This window comes from Notamacropus eugenii, chromosome 3 (assembly GCF_028372415.1).
Source record: "Notamacropus eugenii isolate mMacEug1 chromosome 3, mMacEug1.pri_v2, whole genome shotgun sequence".
NCBI classification, from domain to species: Eukaryota; Metazoa; Chordata; class Mammalia; order Diprotodontia; family Macropodidae; genus Notamacropus; species Notamacropus eugenii.
The window spans coordinates 35660880-35684141 of NC_092874.1; the positions used below are offsets into that span (position 1 = coordinate 35660880).

The 23262-nt window shown below is 38.2% G+C and overlaps 1 protein-coding gene across 7 annotated transcripts in view; it reads left to right on the forward strand.

Annotated features, from left to right (window-relative positions):
• Window positions 1-23262, forward strand: part of SATB1 (SATB homeobox 1) — a 116950-nt gene that overhangs the window by 20583 nt on the left and 73105 nt on the right. For 4 of the 7 annotated variants that reach the window (XM_072651225.1, XM_072651229.1, XM_072651230.1 and 1 more), the window contains exons 1-5: window positions 748-2983; window positions 5782-6017; window positions 9702-9878; window positions 10635-10761; window positions 11493-11616. In XM_072651225.1, the coding sequence (XP_072507326.1) occupies window positions 5807-6017; window positions 9702-9878; window positions 10635-10761; window positions 11493-11616 (639 nt within the window). In that variant the 5' untranslated portion in view covers window positions 748-2983; window positions 5782-5806. The other 3 variants (XM_072651228.1, XM_072651227.1, XM_072651226.1) reach the window with 3 other exon arrangements.

Consider the following 23262-nt stretch of genomic DNA (forward strand, 5'->3'; position numbering starts at 1 on the left):
ACTGGCTCTCGGCGAAGCAGCCCGCCCCGGAGCCGTGGCTCCAGTGGCTGCCCGGCGGCTTCCTGCCGCTCCATTCACCTGCAGCAGCAGGAGAACTGCTCTCTTCCCTCCCCCCTCAGGGGGGATGCTGGCGAGTGGGCGGGCTGGCGCTCCCTGGGCACGGTGCCCAGACCGGGGCTTTCTCTTTGGCCCCGGGGCGGGAGGCGGGGGGAGCTGTCCAGCCACCCCCCTGCCCTCGTCATTCCTTGGGGTTGTTTTCCTGACCCTTTCTCCCTCTTCATCGCGACTTTCCCCCTCGCTTTCCTCCCCCCTTACACACACACACAGAGACAGAGACAGACACACAAACACACACAGACACAGACACACACACACACACACACACCTGCCCCATCTATGTCGGCTTCCTCTGTAATAGGGAAGGTGTCAGTGGGCTCCCTGCCCCACTCCCCTCCGCCCGGGCAAGCTCCGCTCCCCCATTCCGTGCCCCTGCCCCTGCCCCGGCCTCGGGCTCTCCCAATCTCCCTCCCTCGCCTGTGCCGCCGCCACCGCCGCCGCCGCTGCCAGCCGCCAGTGGTGCCGCTTGCGTTGCTCCCTGTTATTCTGGGTATTGTGTGTAATAAATGCAGAGCCGCCTCACTCTAATCAAGCTGATTACAAATTCTTGCGCGCCCTGTGCCGGAAATCGCAGTCTCCCCCCCTCCCCCCATATGCCCGTTCCCCCCCCCCCCCCCCGCTTCTATTTCTCTCACTCATTCACTAGTTACTTGTCTTTCTGGTTTCTTCTTCCGCCACCCCCACCTCCGCCCCCTCCCCCAGACTCAACCTTAACCCCCATCTTTGCCCTCTGTCCCGTTTTCAAAAATTTTAATTCCTTTTCCGCCTTTCACTCTCCCCCTTTTCCAACTATCCCTCTCCTCACCCCCTTCCTCTTCCTCCTCCTCCTTCTCTTCTTCCTCCTCCTCTTCCTCCTCCTCCTCCTCTTCCTCTGCCACTTTTTCTCCCTCTCTCCCTTTCTCTGTCTCTCTGTCTGTCTTTCTGTTTCTCCCAGGACGCGCCGGATGATCTGGGGCCGCGGGGGAAGGGCTCCGGGCAGCTGCGAGGAGGCTGCGTCCTCCAGTCTGGGGCGGTAAAAAGCCGGTGGCCTCGGTGTTATTTTGTATTAAAATGAGGAGGAGGAAGAAGAAGCCACAGCAACAGCTCCGGCGGCAGCAGCAGCAGCAGCCACGACAGCTCCGGCGGCGGCGGCGGCAGCAGCAGCAGCAGCAAGCAGCAGCAGCCGAAAGCTCTGGCGGAGAGCAGAGCCCAGGAGCTGGGGACGGCGCGGCGGCGGCAGCAGCCGGAGGAGGAGGAGTGATGAGTCAACTAATAATTTAATGGGGACAGAGACGAGAGAGGGAGGGGGGGGAGAGAGAGAGAGGAGACGAGACACACGGCTCAGTCCGGGCACACACGCACACACACACACACACACACACACACACACACACACACACACACGCACATACAACACAGCTATCTCTGTAACATCCAGCAACAACTACAAAACGGCCTAATCACAATAATCTTATTATCCAGCCAGGGAAACAAGAATAAAGCCTGTAGGACTTAAAAGGACCCCCCCCCCCCCCTTCATTTTGAGAAACTCTTGAGCAGTTTTGTTGGGGTCTTTGATTTTTAAAATATAGTCATTGTGGCTATTGTTGCTTCTTTCGGACATAGGGGAGTGGAATCTGGTCGACTTTTTTTTTTGGAGAAGGAAGGGAAGGAGTTGTTCCTTGTGGAGGTGGAAGGTGGTGTTGTGTGCGTTCTCGTTCTCTCTCTCTCTCTCTCTCTCTCTCTCTCTCTCTCTCTCTCTCTCTCTCTCTCTCTCTCTCTCTCTCTCTCTCTCCCTCTCCCTCTCTCCCTCTCCCCCTCTCCCTCTCTCTCTCTCCCTCTCTCTCCTCCTCCTCCTCCTCCTCTCCTCTCTCTCTGTCCTCTCTATCTCCTTTCTCTCTCTCTTATTCTCTCTCTCTGCTCTCTTTCCCCCTTCCCCCCCACTCTCACTCAGGCACACACAACAGCCCCGGGTAAATAGGAAAGGACAGATCCTCTCTGCTATTTTTAAGAAGAGCGAAGGCTAAATTAAAAGTGGTATTTCAGTGCCTTTTCCCGTTTTTTTTTTTTCGCTACACTTTACCCTCCGCCCTTCCTACCACCCGGTAAAGCTCTTAGGTTGAATTTGGAGGTTCAGGGAGAAAGTTTAGGCTTGTTAATGTTACTGTCAATTGTTTCTGGGGGGGGCGGGATTGAGGGTGGGAGAAAGGTTGCTTTCCCCCCCACCCCCCCTTCTTTCCTCCCTGTGGTTCTCCTGGGTTATTGGAGAATAATACTCCAAGTGACAGCCAGAAGTAGACTTTCTGCTTTTTTCACGCCGGAGAGCCTATGAGATAGAGAGCTAGAAGAGAACCTTTTTTTTTCTCATCAGACCTCGTCCGCAGTGTTTTTTTTTCGCTTTTAAAGAAAAGATAATCAGCGACCACCACCCCCAACACCCCACACCCCCCAAACACCATCTCATTGTGGACCTTATCGCGCTTTTTGCTTTGTTTTTGCGATTTTTTTAACGTTTCACTTGTCAGATCAATTTTATCTTCTCTCTACTCACTTCCCAGTCTCCCTCCTCCCCCATCGAAAACCCTGTTCTCCAAGAGACATTAGAAAAAACAATATTTTTTGAATTCTGATTTTTGCGCTCATGGCTTCTCCTCATCTTGACGTTTATTTCTGCCCTTCCCCCGCTTAGGGGGGAGGGGGGGTGGGGGAGACAAAATAATACAATTTAAGGGGGAAGTCGCCTTCAGGTCTGCTGCTTTTTTTTTTTTTAATAAAAAAAAGGATATAGAAAAACATCAGTCTTGAATTTCTTCCTCTTCAAGAACTCGGGCTGCAAAGGAAATCTCCTTTGTTTTTTGGTATTTATGTGCTGTCAAGTTTTGAAGTGGTGAGTTTCAGGTTGGTTTTGCTAATTTCACTCAGTAAAACTGCAGTGTTTCTGTTTCTAGATAGTACTTTGCTTCTTTGTCTCTTTAAAAGGTCACAGTGAAAGCTTGGCCTGGATTGTGACGGCCATATGGAATGGATAAGAGAACTGTCTCTCCAATGTGATTATGGGGTTATGTGGAGGCTAAGGGGATGATCTAAGGGATAACTAATTTAAAACGAATTTGAAGTGCAGAAATAATATATTCTTAAAAGATGAGTATTTTAAGGAAATTACTTATGACTGATCTTTATATTTCATTCAGAAATTATGTACATAATTTCCTTAGGAAACAGTTTTGTGGTTTGTTTTAAGTTCTGTTTTGTGTGTGTGTGTGTGTGTGTGTGTGTGTGTGTGTGTGTGTGTGTGTGTGTGACAGTGACCCCTCTCTAAATGTCTGGGCTAACTTGCCCTAAAATGGATTTCTAAACGTGAAACTCAAAAGAAACTCTGGCATCTCTAAGGATAATAGGCACGTTTTGCTGCTGTCATGTTGGGCAGGCCATGCTGGGGGTTGCTCATCACTATTCCTAAGTGAGGTTTCTGTGAACTTTAGCCTTGGGCATGGAGTTTAACTGAGCAAATTAGGTGTTTTATGTGCATGTAATTTTGCTTTGTAATGTAAAGCTTTTTACAGGATAACTGAGTATTTAACGGATGCCTGTGAGTGGGTAGTCTAAGAGTTATTTAAAATGACCTATGTGGTGTTTTGATAGTAGTCAATACGCTGACTAAATTACCACCTATCACTTTCATTTACTGTACTTGGTGTGTTCTTCAGATCTATGACACCTACTTGTTTCACATTATCTTTGATACTGTGATATACGTATTTTTGTAAGTTACCCAAAGCCTGGAGACTTTTAAAATGTTTATATGTGTATATTTCTCCACTCTATATATTTTTAAATGAATCCCAAATTTCTATCAAGGTAAAACACCAGTTTCAGAAAAACAAATTTGTATCAGTACATGAAATATTGTAAGGAATACTTTTAGAAGTTAATAATCATAGCTCTCTTTTTGGCTTTACACTGCAGTTGATATTAATGGAAAAGAGTAATCTTGATAAAAAGTGGTTAAAATAGGCACATTTATTGTTAATGAGACTCATAACCAAAAACAGATGGGACCACAATCAATGCTAAACCTTTGGTTCTCAGCATGCCACCCTAGAGTATAAGGATAAATAACCATTATTTCACAAACTTTACAGTCATTCAACTGACATTCTTAAGGTTGCTTGTAAATCTCCAGATTAACTTTACCTCCACCCCCCTCACCAACCACAACCACCTTGACTATATAGAAAAATGTAGTCTTATTTTGAAGCAGGGAAAAAAATATTTACAGCAAATTCTTTTGCAATGAGTGATAAAAATCTCTTGACAAATCTGGACCTAAGTAACTTTGGTGTCATTTAAAAAATTACATAGAATGTTTTGAATTGCCAGGTAGCTAGAAGAACATCCCAATTATCAAATTCACTTAACTTTTTCTAAATTGTACCCACAGTAATTGTAGCTACTACAGTGGTGTATAAAATTATTCTCTTTACCTGTTCTTGGTGACCATAGTTCTGAGTATTTTACATACATGATTGGCATAATGGTCACAAATTGTCATCCTCATAAAGAAGGTGATACCTCAAGTCTAATGATGTGACATAATTCCCTTAAATACTGTTATTAACAATTACTATAAACTATTATCTGTTTATTTCCTTGAAATTGACTTTTAAAATTGCCCTTTTTGGGCAGCAAAGTTGATAGCTTATGCAAAATGCTTTGCAAAACTTAAAACACTCTACAAATGGTAACTAGTATTTTCAATGAATATTTTTTTATTTGAAGATTAGAAATTTAGTGTTGTCAATATAGCTGAATTTTTTTAAGTTGAACTGTACATTTAAGATTAGAGAATACATGAAAAATATTTTTCAAAATATTCTGCTTCATAAATTATTAGTACTTTTATGTCATGGATAGGCTACTAAATTTTAATTAAACATATAAGGACTGTAATACACCAACACCTAAAATGCATTGATTTTAAATATTTTACTTCTTTCTGTTAGAGATATATTTTCATGAACAGAGATAGTTTCAGTAACATCTTGGGTATAGACTTGACTGCATTTTTAATATGTGATAGGAGTCTCAGGCCCTCAATAGGAGAAAAACTCTTCTATGTCTGAAAGTAAAGGAAGAAAATAGAAAGTCTTGATGAACTTACCAAATGCCTCAAGAGATAGGCTGCATATATGTGTGTGTGTGTGTGTGTGTGTGTGTGAAAGAGAGAGAGAGAGAGAGAGAGAGAGAGAGAGAGAGAGAGAGAGAGAGAGGTGGAGAAAGATGTCTTATACTATGTCTATTGTACCCTTGACTAAAGTTTTCATATTTGACTCATTAATGAACTTTTAATTTTTAATCACCATAAAGATTATAAAAACCATTGTTTACACCATACTTTAGTCATTTGTAGCTATGTTCATTCCAGAGACATTTGTTCCATAAATAAGCCCGTGTATTTAACATAGCTCTGTAAATAGAAAACAGGACACCTTTACCCAGATGTATTTGAGCAATTTAGGAAAAAATGAGCAATTTTGATTAATTTATTTTTTCAAATATTATTTGCACTCTTTGGGATCAGACAAGTGCTCATTTTAAAGAACGTAAATGAGACAGAAATCTTTAAAATACTTACATGCATCTATACTTACACATGTATACAACTTTTTTTTTTAAACATGGCAGGTGATTTTTAGAGGCGGGACTGAGTATGGATCATTTGAACGAGACAACTCAGGGGAAAGAACATTCAGAAATGTCTAACAATGTAGGCGATCCGAAGGGTCCACCAGCCAAAATCGCCCGCTTGGAGCAGAATGGGAGCCCATTAGGAAGAGGAAGACTTGGAAGTACAGGGGCTAAAATGCAAGGAGTGCCTTTAAAACACTCTGGACATCTGATGAAAACAAACATTAGAAAAGGTAAATATCTTAAAGATGCATAATGGAAAACTTTGAATACTAGCCAAGACTATATTGAGGGAGAAAAGCCATACTTTGTGTTTCCTTTTCTTTGATTTTGTTTCACTTTCTGAAAAGAGTTGCATTGCTTAGCCCAGATGTAAATCACATTTGGTCAATATGAACTTGATATTTGGGTGGAGCATCTTCCTCTACCGGGTGGAGTCTTTTGACTTTAGATATCTGTGTGAGTCTTCCAAAAGATCAGGAACTCATGTGATGCTGCTGGATATCATCCCATGGTAGCACTGAGTAGAAATAAAGGATCTTAGAACTTTATATTATTTGAGAATTAGCAGAGCTTTTTCATGGGGCTAATTATGGGAAAGGCATCTGTTAACTTTTTTTGAGGTGATTTCACAGATAACTTCTAGAGTACATGAGGTTTGCATTATTTTGACACCAATTTTTTCCAGTTTAATCTTTAAAAGTAGATTCACTATTTAAAATAGAGAAATAGATGATTATATTTTCTAGTCCCAAATTTGTTACAATTGGGCATTTTCATTAAGGATGTGCAACGTTAGACCAGCTTCTTGGGAATTCTGCTGTGTGAGTGTTCATATAAATAATTTAAATTAAACTGGTGACAATGTCCTAAAACTTTGACCATATTCAACAAGATGATTCATGTAAAGCAAGGCATATACTGGATATAATTCAGCATGTCTTATAATGGTCCTTGTTTCTCTGGAAATTGCTATATGTTTATAATTCAGATGTTTCTTGCATTTGCTAAGCAGAGTATAAAAATGCAACCTTTTAGCAACCAAGAATATTAAGTAGATAAAGTTAGAAGGCAGTGGAATTTCATTGTGTTTGATGCATAACATTTATCATACAATCATTTATTTTTTCCTTGGTTTGGCGAAAACAAAGAATATATTGATCCCGAAATGAACAGACACAGCAGTCCGTATTGTTAGATCTTTATCTATTAAAAATGGAAAAACAGCACTTCAGCAAATTCTTTGGCCTCTGCTCATGATTACCCTATTTATTGATTGTTTGCCAAGAATGTATGCATCTTAAGAAAGCCAGGGTAAGAGCATTAAAAATATAATTTATTACGGCTTTTCCAACCGAGTGCATTAATATTGTACTGTGGAGCACTGGGGCTCTATAAAAAAGACTTTCTGACGCCTGCAAACATATAAGTTCCATAAATTCCTAAATAGGAGATTTCAGCTGTCTCTGGTATTATGTGATATTTGCACAGCAAACTTTAATGCCAGGACAGTTTTAGACAAGGATTCTACAGACTTCACTGCTCCTTATGGCAGACGTGCTGTTTACACAGACTCGTAAACCTTCAGCAAAAGCTCTAGCCCTGCCTTCAGGTTGAAGTCATGATGTATTTTTAGCATTCAACACTGACCAATGTGCTCCTCTTTAATACTAGAAGGTTATAAAGTTGCTGCACTTGGAGGATTAGCCAAGCACTAGCAGGAGTGATCAGCCAGGGCAGCGGGCTGGCTGCCTTTTACGTAAACAGGAGAGCAGCAGTGACAGTTCACTAAGAGATTTAGCGGCTTGATTTGCAGTCAGATGATCCTTGTGTCGCACTATCAATATCTACCTTTATTTTCTCCAACATACATCTAAATCTGGTCAGTACGTTCCTATTTCTGTGTCTAAAGACATGCAGTCTATTTGAATAGCGACATCGCCTATAAACATTTCCCAGCTGCAAGGAGCAGCCTAGAGTAGCACACTTTTGTATCATTACATGAAATGAAAAATCAATGCATGTGCTTTTGTTATATTAACCTAACTCTTTGAAGTCAGGGGTACAAGTGGGGGAGGGGAAACCAAAGCAGAGTATTTTCACTTCCTGCCCAAATGCTTTGGGTTCTTTCAGAAGCACTTATAAATACAGAGTTTTCCCTTAGTTAATAAAAATGTTTATTTTCAACAATGAAAACCCTAGAAAGATTGATATTTTCATCTTTGGTGCAGGATTTCGGGTTGTTTTTTTTTTTTTTCTGCAGGTGTCAGGTAAATATTATAACCAAGCTTAGGAAACCCTGCCTTAGAAAGAGGAGCAATGGTTTTCTTTGTTTTGCAAAATACTCCAGAGAATCATTTAACCAATAAAGAAATCACCACTTTTGCCATGATCTCCCCAAATCTTTCTTCCCAGTCAGTCTCCCACTCACATAAAACAGCTGAATGAACTACACCAACACTGGCAAGCTTTTCAGCTGGCTCTTCACACTGAGCCTGTTGGACACAAACTCACCAAAGTGAGTTTGTGAGCTTTCCTGAGCAAACCTAAAGGGGCTAGTCTGTCAGAGCTATAAATCTCTTGACAGGTCACTGAAGCTTCACTGAAAAATCTACATGTTGAAAATGGCCCTTTTTTGCCACTTTTTGTTATGCAGAAACATAATTCAAGAATTGTACAGGCCACCTCTATTGGCAATAAGACATCAACATTCTAGCTACAGTACATATTCGACACCTTTGCAAGTTAGGAGGCTTCTGTGAGTGCAGAGGGCACTACTTATGGAAGCATTAACATTGTCGGACTAATTGGAGATCCTGGGTGCCCTGTTAAAGTAACCCTTGTCATCATTTATGCTAAAGATGCTACCCTTCTGGCAGCTTGCCACAAGACAGTTCTTGTGCATCTGCTTTTTAACCCTTTTCTTTTAACCAGTAAAATTTTAATGGTGAGGTGTTCAGCCATTGGACTAAGTACAGAGATATTTCTTTTTTAAAAAAATAGTTTCTATTCCAATAATAAATAACCTGAATTTGCTATTTTCTTGGCCACTCTGTTTATTAATAATGCTGAATTAAGCAAATGTAGAGAAGAAAAACAAAACCTCAAATTTTACCTAAACACCCAGATCTTAACACCAGTCATGAAAAGTTTCATTTTTCCTCTTTTTTTCCCTCTCTGGACCAAAAAAGGAACATTTATCAAAAAAATTCTCATGTTACATACATGTAATATATTTTCAGTGGATAACGTAAAACATATAACATTAAAAGTTATATCTTTCAAATATACAAATATACCTTAGCATTCAGGATATATTCAAAAAAGATAATATCTTGAATAATTTGAGCAAGATTTTCTTCTTTAATAATAAAGTCAGATTAGGACAGATACATCACCAAAAGGAGGTTCAGTTTAATGATATTGACCCAAGTGAGATCATTTAATATTAACAAAATTATCTAGATGGTATTAAAATGTCTTACTCACAAGACATCTGCAGTATGTGTTTGGGGTTCTCAGTCTGTATGCCAGTCACAACAAATCAGACAGGACAGAGACAGCCACCTTCTTCCTCTCCAGTCAACATTATTCTTTTGCTAGACAGGTAATTGAACATTCTTTCTATGTAGAAAATATAGTTCTATAAATACAATAGAACAAATTTCATAGGAAATACTTTAGTTTCTATTTGCTTATTTTTGGATAATGATGAGTGTGTGTGTGTGTGTGTGTGTGTATGTGTGAACGCACATTTTCTTCAGTGCTCTATACCTTGCCAACGTAGTCCCCGTTTCTGCCTCACTGCCTGAAGGACTTACTCTCACAACTCCCTTATACCCCATCCCCCATCAGAGAAAGGGTTGGTGAAAATTGTTGGTTTGTGTTTGTTTTTGTCTTTTTGGCCTTTTTGATAGGAACAATGCTACCTGTTTTCTGTGTGGTGGAGCATTATGAAAATTCCATTGAATATGATTGTAAGGAGGAGCATGCAGAGTTTGTGTTGGTAAGAAAGGACATGCTTTTCAACCAGCTGATAGAAATGGCATTGCTGTCTCTTGGATATTCTCACAGTTCTGCCGCTCAAGCCAAAGGTAAATAAATACATCTATGAGACTGGAGGGGAAAAAAGTCCAGTGTTTTATGTGTACTTTATGGAGGAAATATTGTATGTTTTTCTTCTTGGACGTGCATTTGACGTGGGATTGTATTTTTGTTAGTCTGTGACTTTAATTCATTTTGGTTTAGTTAACACACATTTTGCTCATGTGGAATGTTGAGGTAGATTTTTTTTCAATTGCTTCAACTGAATCATTAGTATGCTTATTGACCTTAATAATCTGCTCCACTGAGGATCCACAAGGAAGTGTCGAGCATATTTGAGCAGATGGACTGTTGAGAGTCAATTTGCATTTATGACTGAATATCTAGTTCTGTTTCTTTTATTCTGTTTCTGATGGTTTTATGGGCTGTAAAGTATTTTTCTGTGCTGGTTCCCATTGCAATAGGAATTCTTATCTAAATTATAAAGCCTTTCAGAGCGGATTCAGTTCTGTCATATTAGAACTTTCTGTAAGTTGGGGAAGATAGGACTTTATATATAAATTTTGTTGATGGGTTTTCATTTCCAGAGAGTTAAAAAAAAATCTAGTAGTATTGCTTTTATAATCTGGAAAGCTAAAATGTAAATATCTTCATTAGCATTCTGCCTTTTGGATTAAAATGAGCCAGGTAGGAATCATAGTATATGGGGGAAAGGGGGGTGGGTGGGTGGAAGTAGGGAAAGGTCCCAGTATAGGTTTTTGACTGAAAGGTTAATGAGTCTACAATCTCTTCTCTGTCTGGTATAGGGCTAATCCAAGTTGGAAAGTGGAATCCAGTTCCACTGTCCTATGTGACAGATGCCCCTGACGCTACTGTTGCAGACATGCTGCAAGATGTGTATCATGTGGTCACACTGAAAATCCAGTTACACAGGTGAGTCCCGAGATAGCAGGCAGGAGGTAAGAAAGGAACCCTGCCTCCCTAGTCCTTTATGGCTACTTAGCTTCAAAATGAAATCTGGCCTGGTTTTTAGAAAGCTGAAGTCCAAATTAATCTTGTCTTGCTGTTCTCCAACTTATCCTGTTAAAGAGAACTTTTCTCCCCCCTTCTTCTTCTAGCTTTTAATTGATTGGTTTCTGTAGGTATCATATTGCAACTCTGCTGCATTTAGTCAATTAAATGATGCATTACAAGAAGGCATTTTACATAAAGTTTACTTAAGAGAAAAATATTTTTGCATATCATGAACAGTGCCATCTGTGTACATTTTGTGATAGAATGACTTCTTCACTATGACTCCATTCTTATTATTTTTTAAGTCATGTGAACAGTGATGAACGGAAAATAGTTAATATATTAATGCTTTTCCTGATCGGTCATGAGAAAGCATTACACCTTAAATTGTCTTACCAAGCGCATCAGAGCAGAAAGGTAGAAGTAACATGAAAAAATAGTCACCACATGCAGCTGATGTATAATTCATGCATCAATACAGCAGATGTGTTGTATAAAGTAATTAACTAATCGGAACAATCAGGAGACCGAAAGCAATCTCCAGATGCATCTGCTTGATGCGCAAAATGAAATCTGTCTGTCTTAAAGGAATGTTCTGCAGCAGGATGCCATCTTGTAATAATCCCCTTTCTAATCTATGTCTCAAATAGTTGCCCTAAACTAGAAGACTTGCCTCCTGAACAATGGTCTCACACAACCGTAAGAAATGCTCTGAAGGACTTACTGAAGGATATGAACCAGAGTTCATTGGCCAAGGAGTGTCCCCTTTCCCAGGTACTTAGCCTAGCATGTGATCAATAATGAAACACTATATTGAGGCAGCCCCCATCGGAGAAGGGATATTGCCACATTCTAAAGCAACTGGTTTCAGAAGACCCAATTGGCCAGAAATGCAAATGTGTTGGATCACTTGGTGCTCTTTTTAAATAGACTTGATTCATTTTGCATATAACTTGTATGGCATTTTCCCTTGGGAAAATTTAAAGGAAAAATGGTAAAAATAATAATAATAATAACAATAATAATTTCAGGGAAGACCATTCCACTGAGCTTGCTTTTTCAATTTTCAAGCATTTCAGTTGGGCCTTTTTTTTTCGTGGAAGGAGTAGAGGTTCTCACTGTTGTCAAAGGGTCACTCAATTTAGATGGCTGTTTAAGTAACGTGCTACTTTTAAACATGGCTTACAAAATAAGATCATCTAGGAATGCTAACAAGTCAAATAATAATCAGATTCTAATCTACAATGAAAAGAAATGCCATTTACTGTTAGAACTGCAAGAAGAGAAAATAATAGAAATTTTGTTTTACTCATTTCTTTGGCATTGACATGTTTCCTTGAAGTACATAATCTTATTTTTCTCTGTGATATAATGTCCAATGGTCAAGAACTTTAAGGGGAGACCCAGATTTATTGTTTTCTTTTCATTTTTGAGCGTGAATTTTGCTAGGGGTAACTGAAATTACCAGTAGAAATTCTGTCGCAGTTTTTACTTTTCATATTGAAGTTTACTCCCTTTTTTTCAGAGTGCATTCATAACCTTGCTATAATGAAAATCCTTAAGTCCATACTATAGTAAGCAATTTATGTCAATGCAAGGTCCTTTAGGTACACAATCATTTCAATAGCTTCTAGGACAGATAGAAAGTTATTCTGAATTCCTTTTTATTTTATGCACTAGATTACATTATAATGAAGTCTTGGTGCACTTACTGTGTTCTTCCAGAATTTAACATTTTACCATTATTAAGGTTTTTAAAGCAAGTTTTGTGAAGATTTTTGAAGTCTTTCTAAATTGAATTGGCATGCACTTCTGTGTCATTCTGTGGAATAATCATTTATAGAATTGGAAATTAATAATAACAATTCCCTATATTTCATCTGTTTAGTTGTCTGATAGGTGCCATGAAGTAACCTTGTATGATTTAGCATTTGTTCAACCTGGGCCCATCAGCTTTGCCAGTACAAGGAGAACATGACAATGAATTGCAAACGAAAGCTCAGATTTTTGACTCTTTAGTAATTATCTTAACGAGTTGCCGGTAGATTCACGTTAAGCACTTGCATGCTATATTTTATAAATCACATATTTGAAATGTTGATACGTTTTTTAGCCATATTTCCTAGTTTTCAGTTACAATTTCACCAGAATTCGCCTTCTCTTCTACCCCCTCCCCCAATTTTTGAAGAGAAAGGTAGATATTTTATGAACATTGAGCAGTACCATTCAGGTTGGTGGCAAACTGGGCAGTATTTGGCACATTCACATAGGAAACTGAGTTTGTGAATAATTCTAGGAGGTGTCTTGAACTTGACTACTGAAATTTGAAAGTTAAAAATGATCCAAAAGAGTTTTTTTAGGCTCAAAGCTGAGAAACATGTAAAAATTAAAAGAAACTTCTAGAATTCCTAAGTCTTTTAGCTGGGTAATGGTTGTAATCTCTTACCTGTGCAGTGTTCTGGATTGAAATGCCTCACATATGTTAGCATGGGGAATGTTAAGCTAACTCCTCAGTGGTCTTCAAGGCAAATCAAAGTGTTCTACCTACAACACACTGAGCTAGGATTTAATAATTACAAGGGTGATGGTAGATGTTAAATTGGAAAATGGATGGAGTGCAATCAAGTATTAGAGCAGTAAAAAGAAGTAGAACTGTCCTAAGTTTTGTATTCTTGTATATTACTGTGGGAATGACTTTGGTGATGTCGTGTAATGGTTGTATTTGGTGACCATGCCATTCTGGAGGTCTTCAGCATTGAAACCAGGGCAGTCATTTACATTTCATTGAGAACTTTGGACTACATATTTGCTTTTGTCTTTTGAGAAAATTACACACAGATCATCAGTGGCAGCAATTCAAAGTCAGGTCAGAATTAAATTGGGTTGGCTTTTCAAATATGCCATTTGAGATGTGGGGCATGGTGTGTATGGATGTCCTCCAAATTTGAAGGGACAATTACTTTTTTAGGTGTTTAAAGCTCCATATTAAAATGTTTTTCAGTTGTTCATTTTTCTGGCATCTCATTTTTCTTGTTCGCTCTGTGTTCTGTGATGGTTTTACTCTGCGTGGAAAACAGCAACCCAGAATAGTTTAACTGTGAGCTCTTTGTACCAATTTATTTCTCCATTCTTTCCTTTTCCTCTTCTCTGTATCTTTTGGTCAAGGAAAAGGAATTCCAAGCCTTCAAAAATTTTTGCCCTGACTTATTTTTCTTCTTATGGATGGGATTTGTTGAAAAGGGTATGATAGTGAAAATCTGTATCTTAGTCTGGGTCCTACATGTGATTTGAGTTTATTTGTAGTCATAGCATATTGATAAGGACCTAACATCAAAACTCACCAGATTTTGAGATGTGGGATGACATTTCTTGCCCATGTGTGATGTTGGAGTGAATGAATCACAGAATTTCAGAGTTGGAAAGAGCCTCAGAGTGGATTTAGTCCAATCTGTACCTGTGCTAAAAATTCCTTCCAAAATTCTCAATAAGGGATCATCAGGCATTTGTTTGAAGACCTCTTAAGGAGGGAGAAGAAATCTCTTCCTGACTTAGGATATGAGGATCATAAAAAAAAAAAAAAGACCTGGAAGGAATTTAGTGGCCACCAAATCCAGTCCCCTCAACTCTAGAAATGAGCAAATTGAAGTCCAGAGGGTTTCCCTGACTTGTGTAAGTTCATCCGGGTGTTCACTGTTCCTTGTTCTGCCCTTCGGAACCAGACGAGAGAAGTCAAATCCCACTTCCTTGATATTCCCTCAAATAATTGACAAAAGCTATTATGATTCCCCTCGCCTACATCTTCAAAAAAAAAAAAATCTACATTTTTTCCTTACATTCATATTACTGAAGGGAAGATTCTAGCATTGTCTGAATTCAAAAACACAATGAAGCTTTATTATGTTGCTTTAAGAAGCCAGACTCCAGCCCATGTCAGATTACCTACAGAGAGCCAACCAGGAATGTTCCCATGAGCCTAAAGGGCACTGGGCGGATTTTCAGTGAGTAGAAGTTGGCTGCCATTCCTTTGCCCCCACTCCCACATCTTTAAATTCTAAAATTGGTAAGATACTCGAGCAGCTCCTGAACAAATGCTCAGTTGCCCTATAGATAATCTTAGGTTTATTCCTTGGGTTCTTAATCCTAGCTATAAATTTAAAAAGTCATTATTACAGATATGCTTTTATTGAAGTGTCATAACAGTGAATAGAGTGCTGGACTTGGAGTCCAAAACACTTGAGTTCAAATCCTGTCTTGGGGAGCTGGGTGAACCTGGGAAAGTCATTTATCCTGTTGGCCTCAGTGTCCTCAAATGTAAAATGAGGATCATAATAACATACCTTGGAGGGCTGTGGCAAGGATCAAAAGAGATAATGTGAAGTTCTTTGAGAACCTTAAGTGCTGTATGAATGCTTGCTGTCATTATAACCATTATTGGCTATGGAGGACTTATGGAAGGACATAAATGAGAATTTCTGAGAGAGAGAGAGAGAGAGAGAGAGAGAGAGAGAGAGAGAGAGAGAGAGAGAGAGAGAGAATGAGTTGCTGTCTGCCTCTAGGGAGGAGACAGCCATACCAATGAAATCATAGATCCTCCAAAGTAATTCATGCTTGTTAACTTTTACATAAAAATATTTGTACTGTTTATAAAAAAATTAAGTTTAGCCATATTATTTGCCTTACTAGCCTTCTAACAGATAATGCCAACATATGTTCCATACTTCCCGTGGCAGATCTGTCAAAATCAAATGATTTATGAAGCACCTTGTATTTTGATTTAGATTTTTTTAAAAACTGAACTATAATAAAGAGTTGTCATACATGGGATTTGCAGTTGTGTTAGCACAAAATTGCTGTGAATACTTAAGGTTAGAATTGTGTCTTAGCATAAGAGAGGAAGAAATACCAGTTTGCTTTTGGGAAAGAGGGCGTGAGAGGATGGATGACATACGGTGAAGAGCACAGGTCTTGAGGTAAAAAGACTAAGGTCTGAGCCCAATCTCTGGCATTCCTAAATTGGTTCTCTCAGCCAAGTCACTTTAGGGGTCACTGGCTTTCCTTGTTTTTAAAATAAAAATGATCGTTTTTGTGCATTCTACTCCCCCCACCCCCCACGTTGGTTTCACAAGTGATTTGTAAACTTAAAAGTACTCCATACATGTGAATTTAATATATTATTAAGTATAGGTAGTGCAGTGAATAGAACCAGGGCTTAGAGTCGACACGATTCCAGTTCAAATCCGACTGTAGATCCCCACTATCTATATGACCCTGGGAAATTCACTTAATCTCTATCTGCCTCAGTTTCCATATCTGTAAAATGGGGATACTACCTCCTAGGTTTGTTGTGAGGATCAAATGAAATACTAGTTCTAAAGCACTTAGCACACTACCTGGCACGTAGTGTCATATGGATGCTAGCTATTATTAGCTACCATGAGAGTTTTAGAAATACTAATTTTATTACAAGTCTCTTCTTAAAGAAAAATCCCAGTGTTCCTTTGTTGTGAATTGGAAACATCAAGTTTTGGTCATATTTACATCTAAAATTTTAGAAAGCTTAAATGTCAGCACTTCATGGTTACATATTATACAAAAGTGCCCTATGATAAGTATTCTGGAAACTGTAACATATATCTAGACATGGTTAATGTGTGTAATATATGTATATAGAACACAGTGGTGCCTTAAAATGCTCCTGGTTATCTTTGATGATACAACATTTCTTGTTCTCTCTTTATCAGTCCATGAAATTACTCCTTTACAAAATAAGCCAAATTTGTCTGTAAGGCTATAAAATTGCAGACAGACAAGCAAAAATCACAGTATTTCATAATGTTTTCCTCCTAGATATTGGATTTGCAAAAATTGTAGTGCAGATATAACTGCGCTAGGCAAGTTGTTACCCACAGACAATGTAAAGGATCAGGTTACTGTTTTTGAACACTTGAGTAGATCTGTGCCGTCTCCATGTTAGGGGAAAAATTCTCCCCAAATTAATTTTCAGTAGTGATTTTTGCTATCTAATGGATCAAAAATTCATTATACTTTAAGTTTTTACATTTTATATTGAATTTAAATTAGCAGATATTGCTTTCTGAATTTTCCTTTCATTGAAAATATTTACTTTATTCCCTAAAAAGCAAACACTGCATATTTTATAGGAATTTAAAAACAAATACGGGAAACTGATTTTTGCTTATATGACAAAAATAGAGGAGGACCAAATTTTACTTTACTATAATAAGATTATCATCTAAAATGGCAGTTTTCAATAAATCTACCAAACCTTTCATTTTTAATTTAGTACTAAGCTAATATACGCTCCTCAAAACTCATAAGAAAAACATAATTAATAACATCTCATGAATAGAATGGCCATCACATAGCTATGGCCTATAGCTACAAATGCCTCCTTCTTTCTGATGTTCTGCCTCCACCACTGTGGAAGTCCTTAATACTATGAGAAACATTGTCAGAATGAATGAAAAAGAAATCTTGTAGACTTGAGAGAAACTGAGGGTGCAGAAGCAGAGGAAAAGAAGCTTGTCCTCTGTTTTAAAAGATACAGATGAGAAGAGCTACCAATGTGAATTGTGTCAGGGTCCTAAACTATCATCTTCCACAGTACCTAAATCTTCCTCCTGCCCCTCATCTACCTGAGCTCAGTATCCAGAACTCATACTAATATTATTAGTCCTGTAATCAAGCTGGATTGTAGGTTAAATAGATTTTTTGTGTGTGTGATGGCCTGGGAACCTCACCACCATTAATCACATTGGAGCTCAGAGTGCATTTTCCCATACAAACAAAAGGCCCGTTTACCATCATTAGGACTTAACACATTTGTAAGTAGCGGACTCCATGTGTACCTGAACACTTGCCAATTATACTGAATGTTACTTCTCTACTGGTAATAATTACTCTTTTTAACCCTTAATGCACAGGAATCAAAAATGTCTCAGAAAGGAATCTCTATAACTTAAAAAAAATAATTTAAAAGAAATTGAATTTGTTGTGTTTTGTAATAACTCTTTAGATTTCTATTACTCTCTCTGCTGTATTCAAACTATGGTTTTTATCATTAATTGTTTTGAATCTTCCTTAGGAATTTTTTTTCTAACAAGGCATTTATTTGGCTAGTTGCTTTAAATGCCTTTTCTTTCTTTCTTTCTTTCTTTTTTTTTGGAGGAAGAGATACATTTTGATTTCTTTCAAAGTAGTATTAACTCATTACCATTCTGTTGCTAATCTGGTCATTTGGATCAGGGAGATTGACTTGGAGGTGGGGAGAGAAAGTTTAATTTATGAAATCCCAGAAGTTTGGATATGATTTACCATGATAGCCCACTCTCTTTCTACCCCTCAAAAGCAATAACAATAAAATAATATCTAATCACCTTTATATAGTGTCTTTAAAAGGGATTGTCTCATAATAGCTACACGAGATGAATGGTACTCAGGATCCCATGTCATACTGGAACCTGCTAATGCAGTGTACTGTTAGGGCCCCCTTACAAAGTATAAGTCAGTCATTTTTGCTTAAAAAAAAAAACAACAACTTCTTAGACATGGAATTAATCTCTTGACCCACACACACACACAAAAAAGCTGGTCTCTATTTCAGAACAAAAATCTTGCCCATTGACATGGCCAAATCTTATGGGTAAGGAGATATTTGGCAATTCCATTGACAAGTTTTTCGTTTGACGTCTTTTACTTTTTTCTTCCAAGTATGAAATTGTAAATACTCCTGCAAATACTTTGTAAATTCTAAGCAGAGATTCCAGGTAGGTTTTTGTATGGGTTTTAATTTAAAGTTTTTCATAAACCATATGGTAGCATTAACAAAATTTCTACCCAATGACCATGTGAATCAAGAGATGATGCGTATCAATTTTATCTGGCATTAAAATGCTTGATAGCAATTGGACCTTGTTATCATTCCCATAAATAGGACTGAGGACAGACTTCATGGATGGAACCTGAAAGTGGATTGAATATTTCAGGGACTTTTCCTCTGGGGTATTGCTATGTATTTATAATTAGAGTACAACCTGACTTAACCAACCCCAATCCAATGGCAACGTCAGTTTACAAGGGTCTTGTGTTCTAACTTGATGAGAGAACTGGTAGGGCCCCAATGCATTGGGTAAGTCAGTGAGATGTCAGATTAAAGGCACATCCTCTGTCCCAAATGTCTTAGTGCAGTTTGAAACCTCAGCTTTGGACACTTTTTTTTATTATTAAATGATATTTCTATTCATTCCTATCTGATAAAGATAGGAATGCTTTTTGGGTTAGTTATTTTGGTGGGATGTTTTCTTTTGTTTTGGTTTTGGGGGGGAACTTTGTTCTGCTGTTCTTTCTGGCATTGGATGTCTGATTTCATTGGTGTCAAGGACTCCTAGATTCTCTCTACATCTCAGATCCGCACCTTTACTCTACACATTGAGTTTCGGTGACATGTTAAGTAACGAGCCGAAAAAGTATGTGCCTGAATCTGAACATGCGCCCTGACCTTCCTGGGCCAGGCCAGCTCTCTGGCCTCCAACAGAGCATTGCCTTTGCTTAAAGGTTTTGCTGTAGTTAAGATATAGCTTAGTCTTAAGTGTGAGACCTTGGTTGCCTCTTAAATAGATTAGGCTAAAAAAACCCCATTTTAACTTTTTAAAAAAGTTCTTAAAACCCTTTCCTTGTGTTGGTAAAACAGAGCTGTTGGTTTCTTCTTATTTTAAAGCATTCTTAATATTAAATATTATTCTGGATGATACATTTAATAGATTTGTTTTCCCATCCTTGCTTTGGATTAGATTACAGCAGGTTTCCTTGACCTTAAAATCAGTAATGCAAGGAAAATTGCTACATGATAGAAGCTGTTTTCTTAAATGCATGCAGTAGTGCATCTGAGGCTTAGGACTAGCTATATATGACCTGAGAACAAACCTATTAGCATGGAAAACATTTTTAATGTCATTTAAACTATCTTTAGCACTAAATTTGACGTAAAGACAAGACTGAATTGTTTGTGATAGATTTTTGGAACCTACCTCTCCCTACACCTCTTACATTTCAGGTTCAACTTTGTCTGGGTATGTGCTGCTAACCACTACCCTGCCTTGTTTAGTTCTGGGTTTGCAAAAAATCAGAAATGGCTCCTCCCCCATTACCCAAAGGGGAGGAAAAGAGCTCATACAAACACATACACATATATGATATATCTCTACATACGTATACATACATACATACACACATACATAAACACACACACTTTTTTTTTCTTCTGCTGGAAGCTGGTTTACTGTAGTAAGTAAACAACATAAGAGGGCCTTTAGCATAACATGAGAGAACCCTTAGTTGATTTGTTCCCTGGCTTTGGAGCTCACTGCCAATTGAAGTAAGGAACGCTAGGACTGCTGGGACTTTTAAATCTAGACTTAAAAGTTATTTGTTCTGTTTAGCATTTTTAAAACGATTCTATTAGGAATTGTATGTGCTTCAGTTTTAATTTTAGCACATAATGATTGTAAAGCACCCTGGGATGCTTTCATGAAGGGCGCTACAGACGTAGAAGGTTGTACGCTATCATAACGCACAAGGCTGTTGGGAGGGGGCCAGAGTTCACTCGGGACAGCAAAGAGAGCTGGTCAAGGGCTACTTGAAGGTGCTCGGAGTTGGTGTCTTTTAGAACCATCTTTAATTCTCTCCTCTCATCTTACTTAACCTCCCTCCCACTTCCCAATCCTTTCATTGTTAGATATTTTGTAAACTATTTTCATACAGTAGTGGTTCCCAAAGAAATATTAAGCTAATTTACTATCTGCTGAGGGGATCAGGATACAAACCCAGGACTAATCCATTCCTAACATTTTTATTCCAGTTTTAATTGCAGTTTCATTTTCATAGAGTATTCTTAGTTACCGAATAAGAGGTCATTCTATGTATTACGTTCCAAGAAAAATGGTCCCATTTTGCAGATTAAAGTGTTGCTTTATCATTTATAGTCTGCTTTGATCAGTTTGGAGCACAGGACAAAAAAAGCCAAAGAATAAAATATTTTATTACAAATTTTGATTTTTATAGTTTTTAGTTCTTAAGAAACAGGGATGGGTTAAAGTTTTTGAAAATATGAATATGCAAAAGTAATAAATATTTGATATTTAGGGGAAATTCAACTGAACAGATAGTAGTAGTAATAGTAGTAGTAGTAGTAGTAGTAGTAGTAGTAGTAGTAGTAGTAGTAGTAGTAGTAGCAGTAGTAGTAGTAGTAGTAGTAGTAGTAGTAGTAGTAGTAGTAATAGTAGTAGTAGTAGTCGTAGTAGTAGTAATAGTAGTAGTAGTAGTCGTAATAGCAGTACTATCTTTTCTGTCCCTGGCATTGTGATAGCCTCTGACATATATGAAAAAAAAAAAACTGTTCTTAAGGACTTTACTTTGTATTAGATATCGCTTGAATTATCCCCATCCCTACTTAGTTAAAAAAAAAAAACCAGCTAGTAGATGTGCTTCTTTTCTTATGTATTTCTTCAAAATTTTGTCATCATTATTGCAAGATAGAGTCAGAGAAGAATTAGCATGTTTTCAGGGCACACATGGTCTAGGAAACACTTTTTCTAGAAATCCCATTTAGCAACCATATAGGAAAAGGCAGTGGAGTCTGGTGGGAAAGGGATTGACTTCAAAGTTCAAGGAGTTGGGTACCCACTGGCGTTTCATACCTATCTCTCGGGCCTGGAATTCTCTGCCTCCTCATCTTCTATCCCCTGAATTCCTAGGCTTCCTTCAAGTTCCAGTTAACAGCCCACCTTCTGGAAGAAGCTTTTTCAGGTCATCCTTAATCAGCACCTTCCCTCCGTTGATACTTCAGTGTTTATTTGTTCTCTCCCCTTTCAGACTGTGAGCACCTTGAGAACAAGGAGTTTGGATATGTGGGTGTGGGTGTGGTTTTTCTTCTTGGGGGCTTGGGGGGTTATAAGTTTTTTGACCATTCTTTGCATCTATCTCTAGTACTTAGCACAGTACCTGGTACACAGTAGGTGCTTCATTAATTCTTTGTGACATATTGTCTGATCACAACTCTGAGCTTGGAAGGGAAGTCTTTGAATGTCAGTTTCCTTATTTGTAAAATTAGGAAGTTGGATTTGACTTATGAGTTTTAGTTAATAATGGACAAAACTTATATCACGTACTTGTGGTGCAGTAGAAAGAATATGGTTCAGGATTCAGAAGGACTTTGCTGCTTGGTTTGAGTTCTGGCTCCAGGGATACCAGCTGTGTGGCTGTCGGGAAGGCTATTTACTTCTCTGTTCCTCAGTTTGCCCACTTGTAAGATGGGAATGGTAATACTTGTACAATCTTCCTCATAGCATTGGGGAAGTAAATGTAAACTGTTTTTATTACTATAAGACCTTATTATTATTACTATAAGACCTATTACAAGACTTTAACAACTTAAGTTCTAATGTATTTCCAAATTGGTGGGGTAAAGGTTTTCAGGAGATAGTTGGCACAAATTAAATGAGGGTACCATTACATTCTTTAAAATAATTAGGCCTACAAGAATTACATTGACCCTGTCTATATTTCCCATCCCTTTGCTCTTTCCTCTTAGCCATCATTTATACAGTTGTGTATATGTAAATACATATATATGTGTGTGTGTGTATATATATATATATCTCCTTCTACAAGTTTGCCAAATTCTCCTCTATTGATTTTCCTTGAAAATAATGTGGAAACAGTAGAAATGAAGGAAAATGTCTCTCCTTCACCCATGGGATTAAGGTGTACTGCCTAATTTCTACTGGCCTCCTCTTATTTTTTCTAGGTCCATGTATAAAGATAGATACTTATTTTAATAACTGTTTCCATTATCAAAACTCAGGAATCCTGAAGGTTCCTTTTCCATTTTTTTGTTCTACTGAAGAGTTACGCTGGCAATATATGGTTGCCACTTTGATTTGAGAGATTATGCTAATTACATTATATATTTACCATTTTATCCCAAAAGATTGAACTAATGCACGTCATCTTCAATCTTATGTCATGATCTTAGAGGCCAATAAATTGAGTCTTTCATTGAAACAACTAAAAAGATGGAACTTAAGGAAATATAAATAATAAAGGATGTACTGGAAACATCTTTAAAGCATGTCAAAGGCTGTACACACACACACACACACACACACACACACACACACACAGCTTTCCCCTCAAGTAAGGAATATGGCTTTGAATCTAGCATGCTGCTCACAACCCGTGTAACCATGGATAAGTCATGTAAGGTCTGTGGGCCTCAGTTTCTCTATATGAAATGATAACCATAACTGACATTAATATTGGTCTTTAAGGTTTACATAGCACTTCTTTAGATAATTAAAATTATCTTACTTCCCACCCTGTGTGGTAAGTAAGTACAACAAG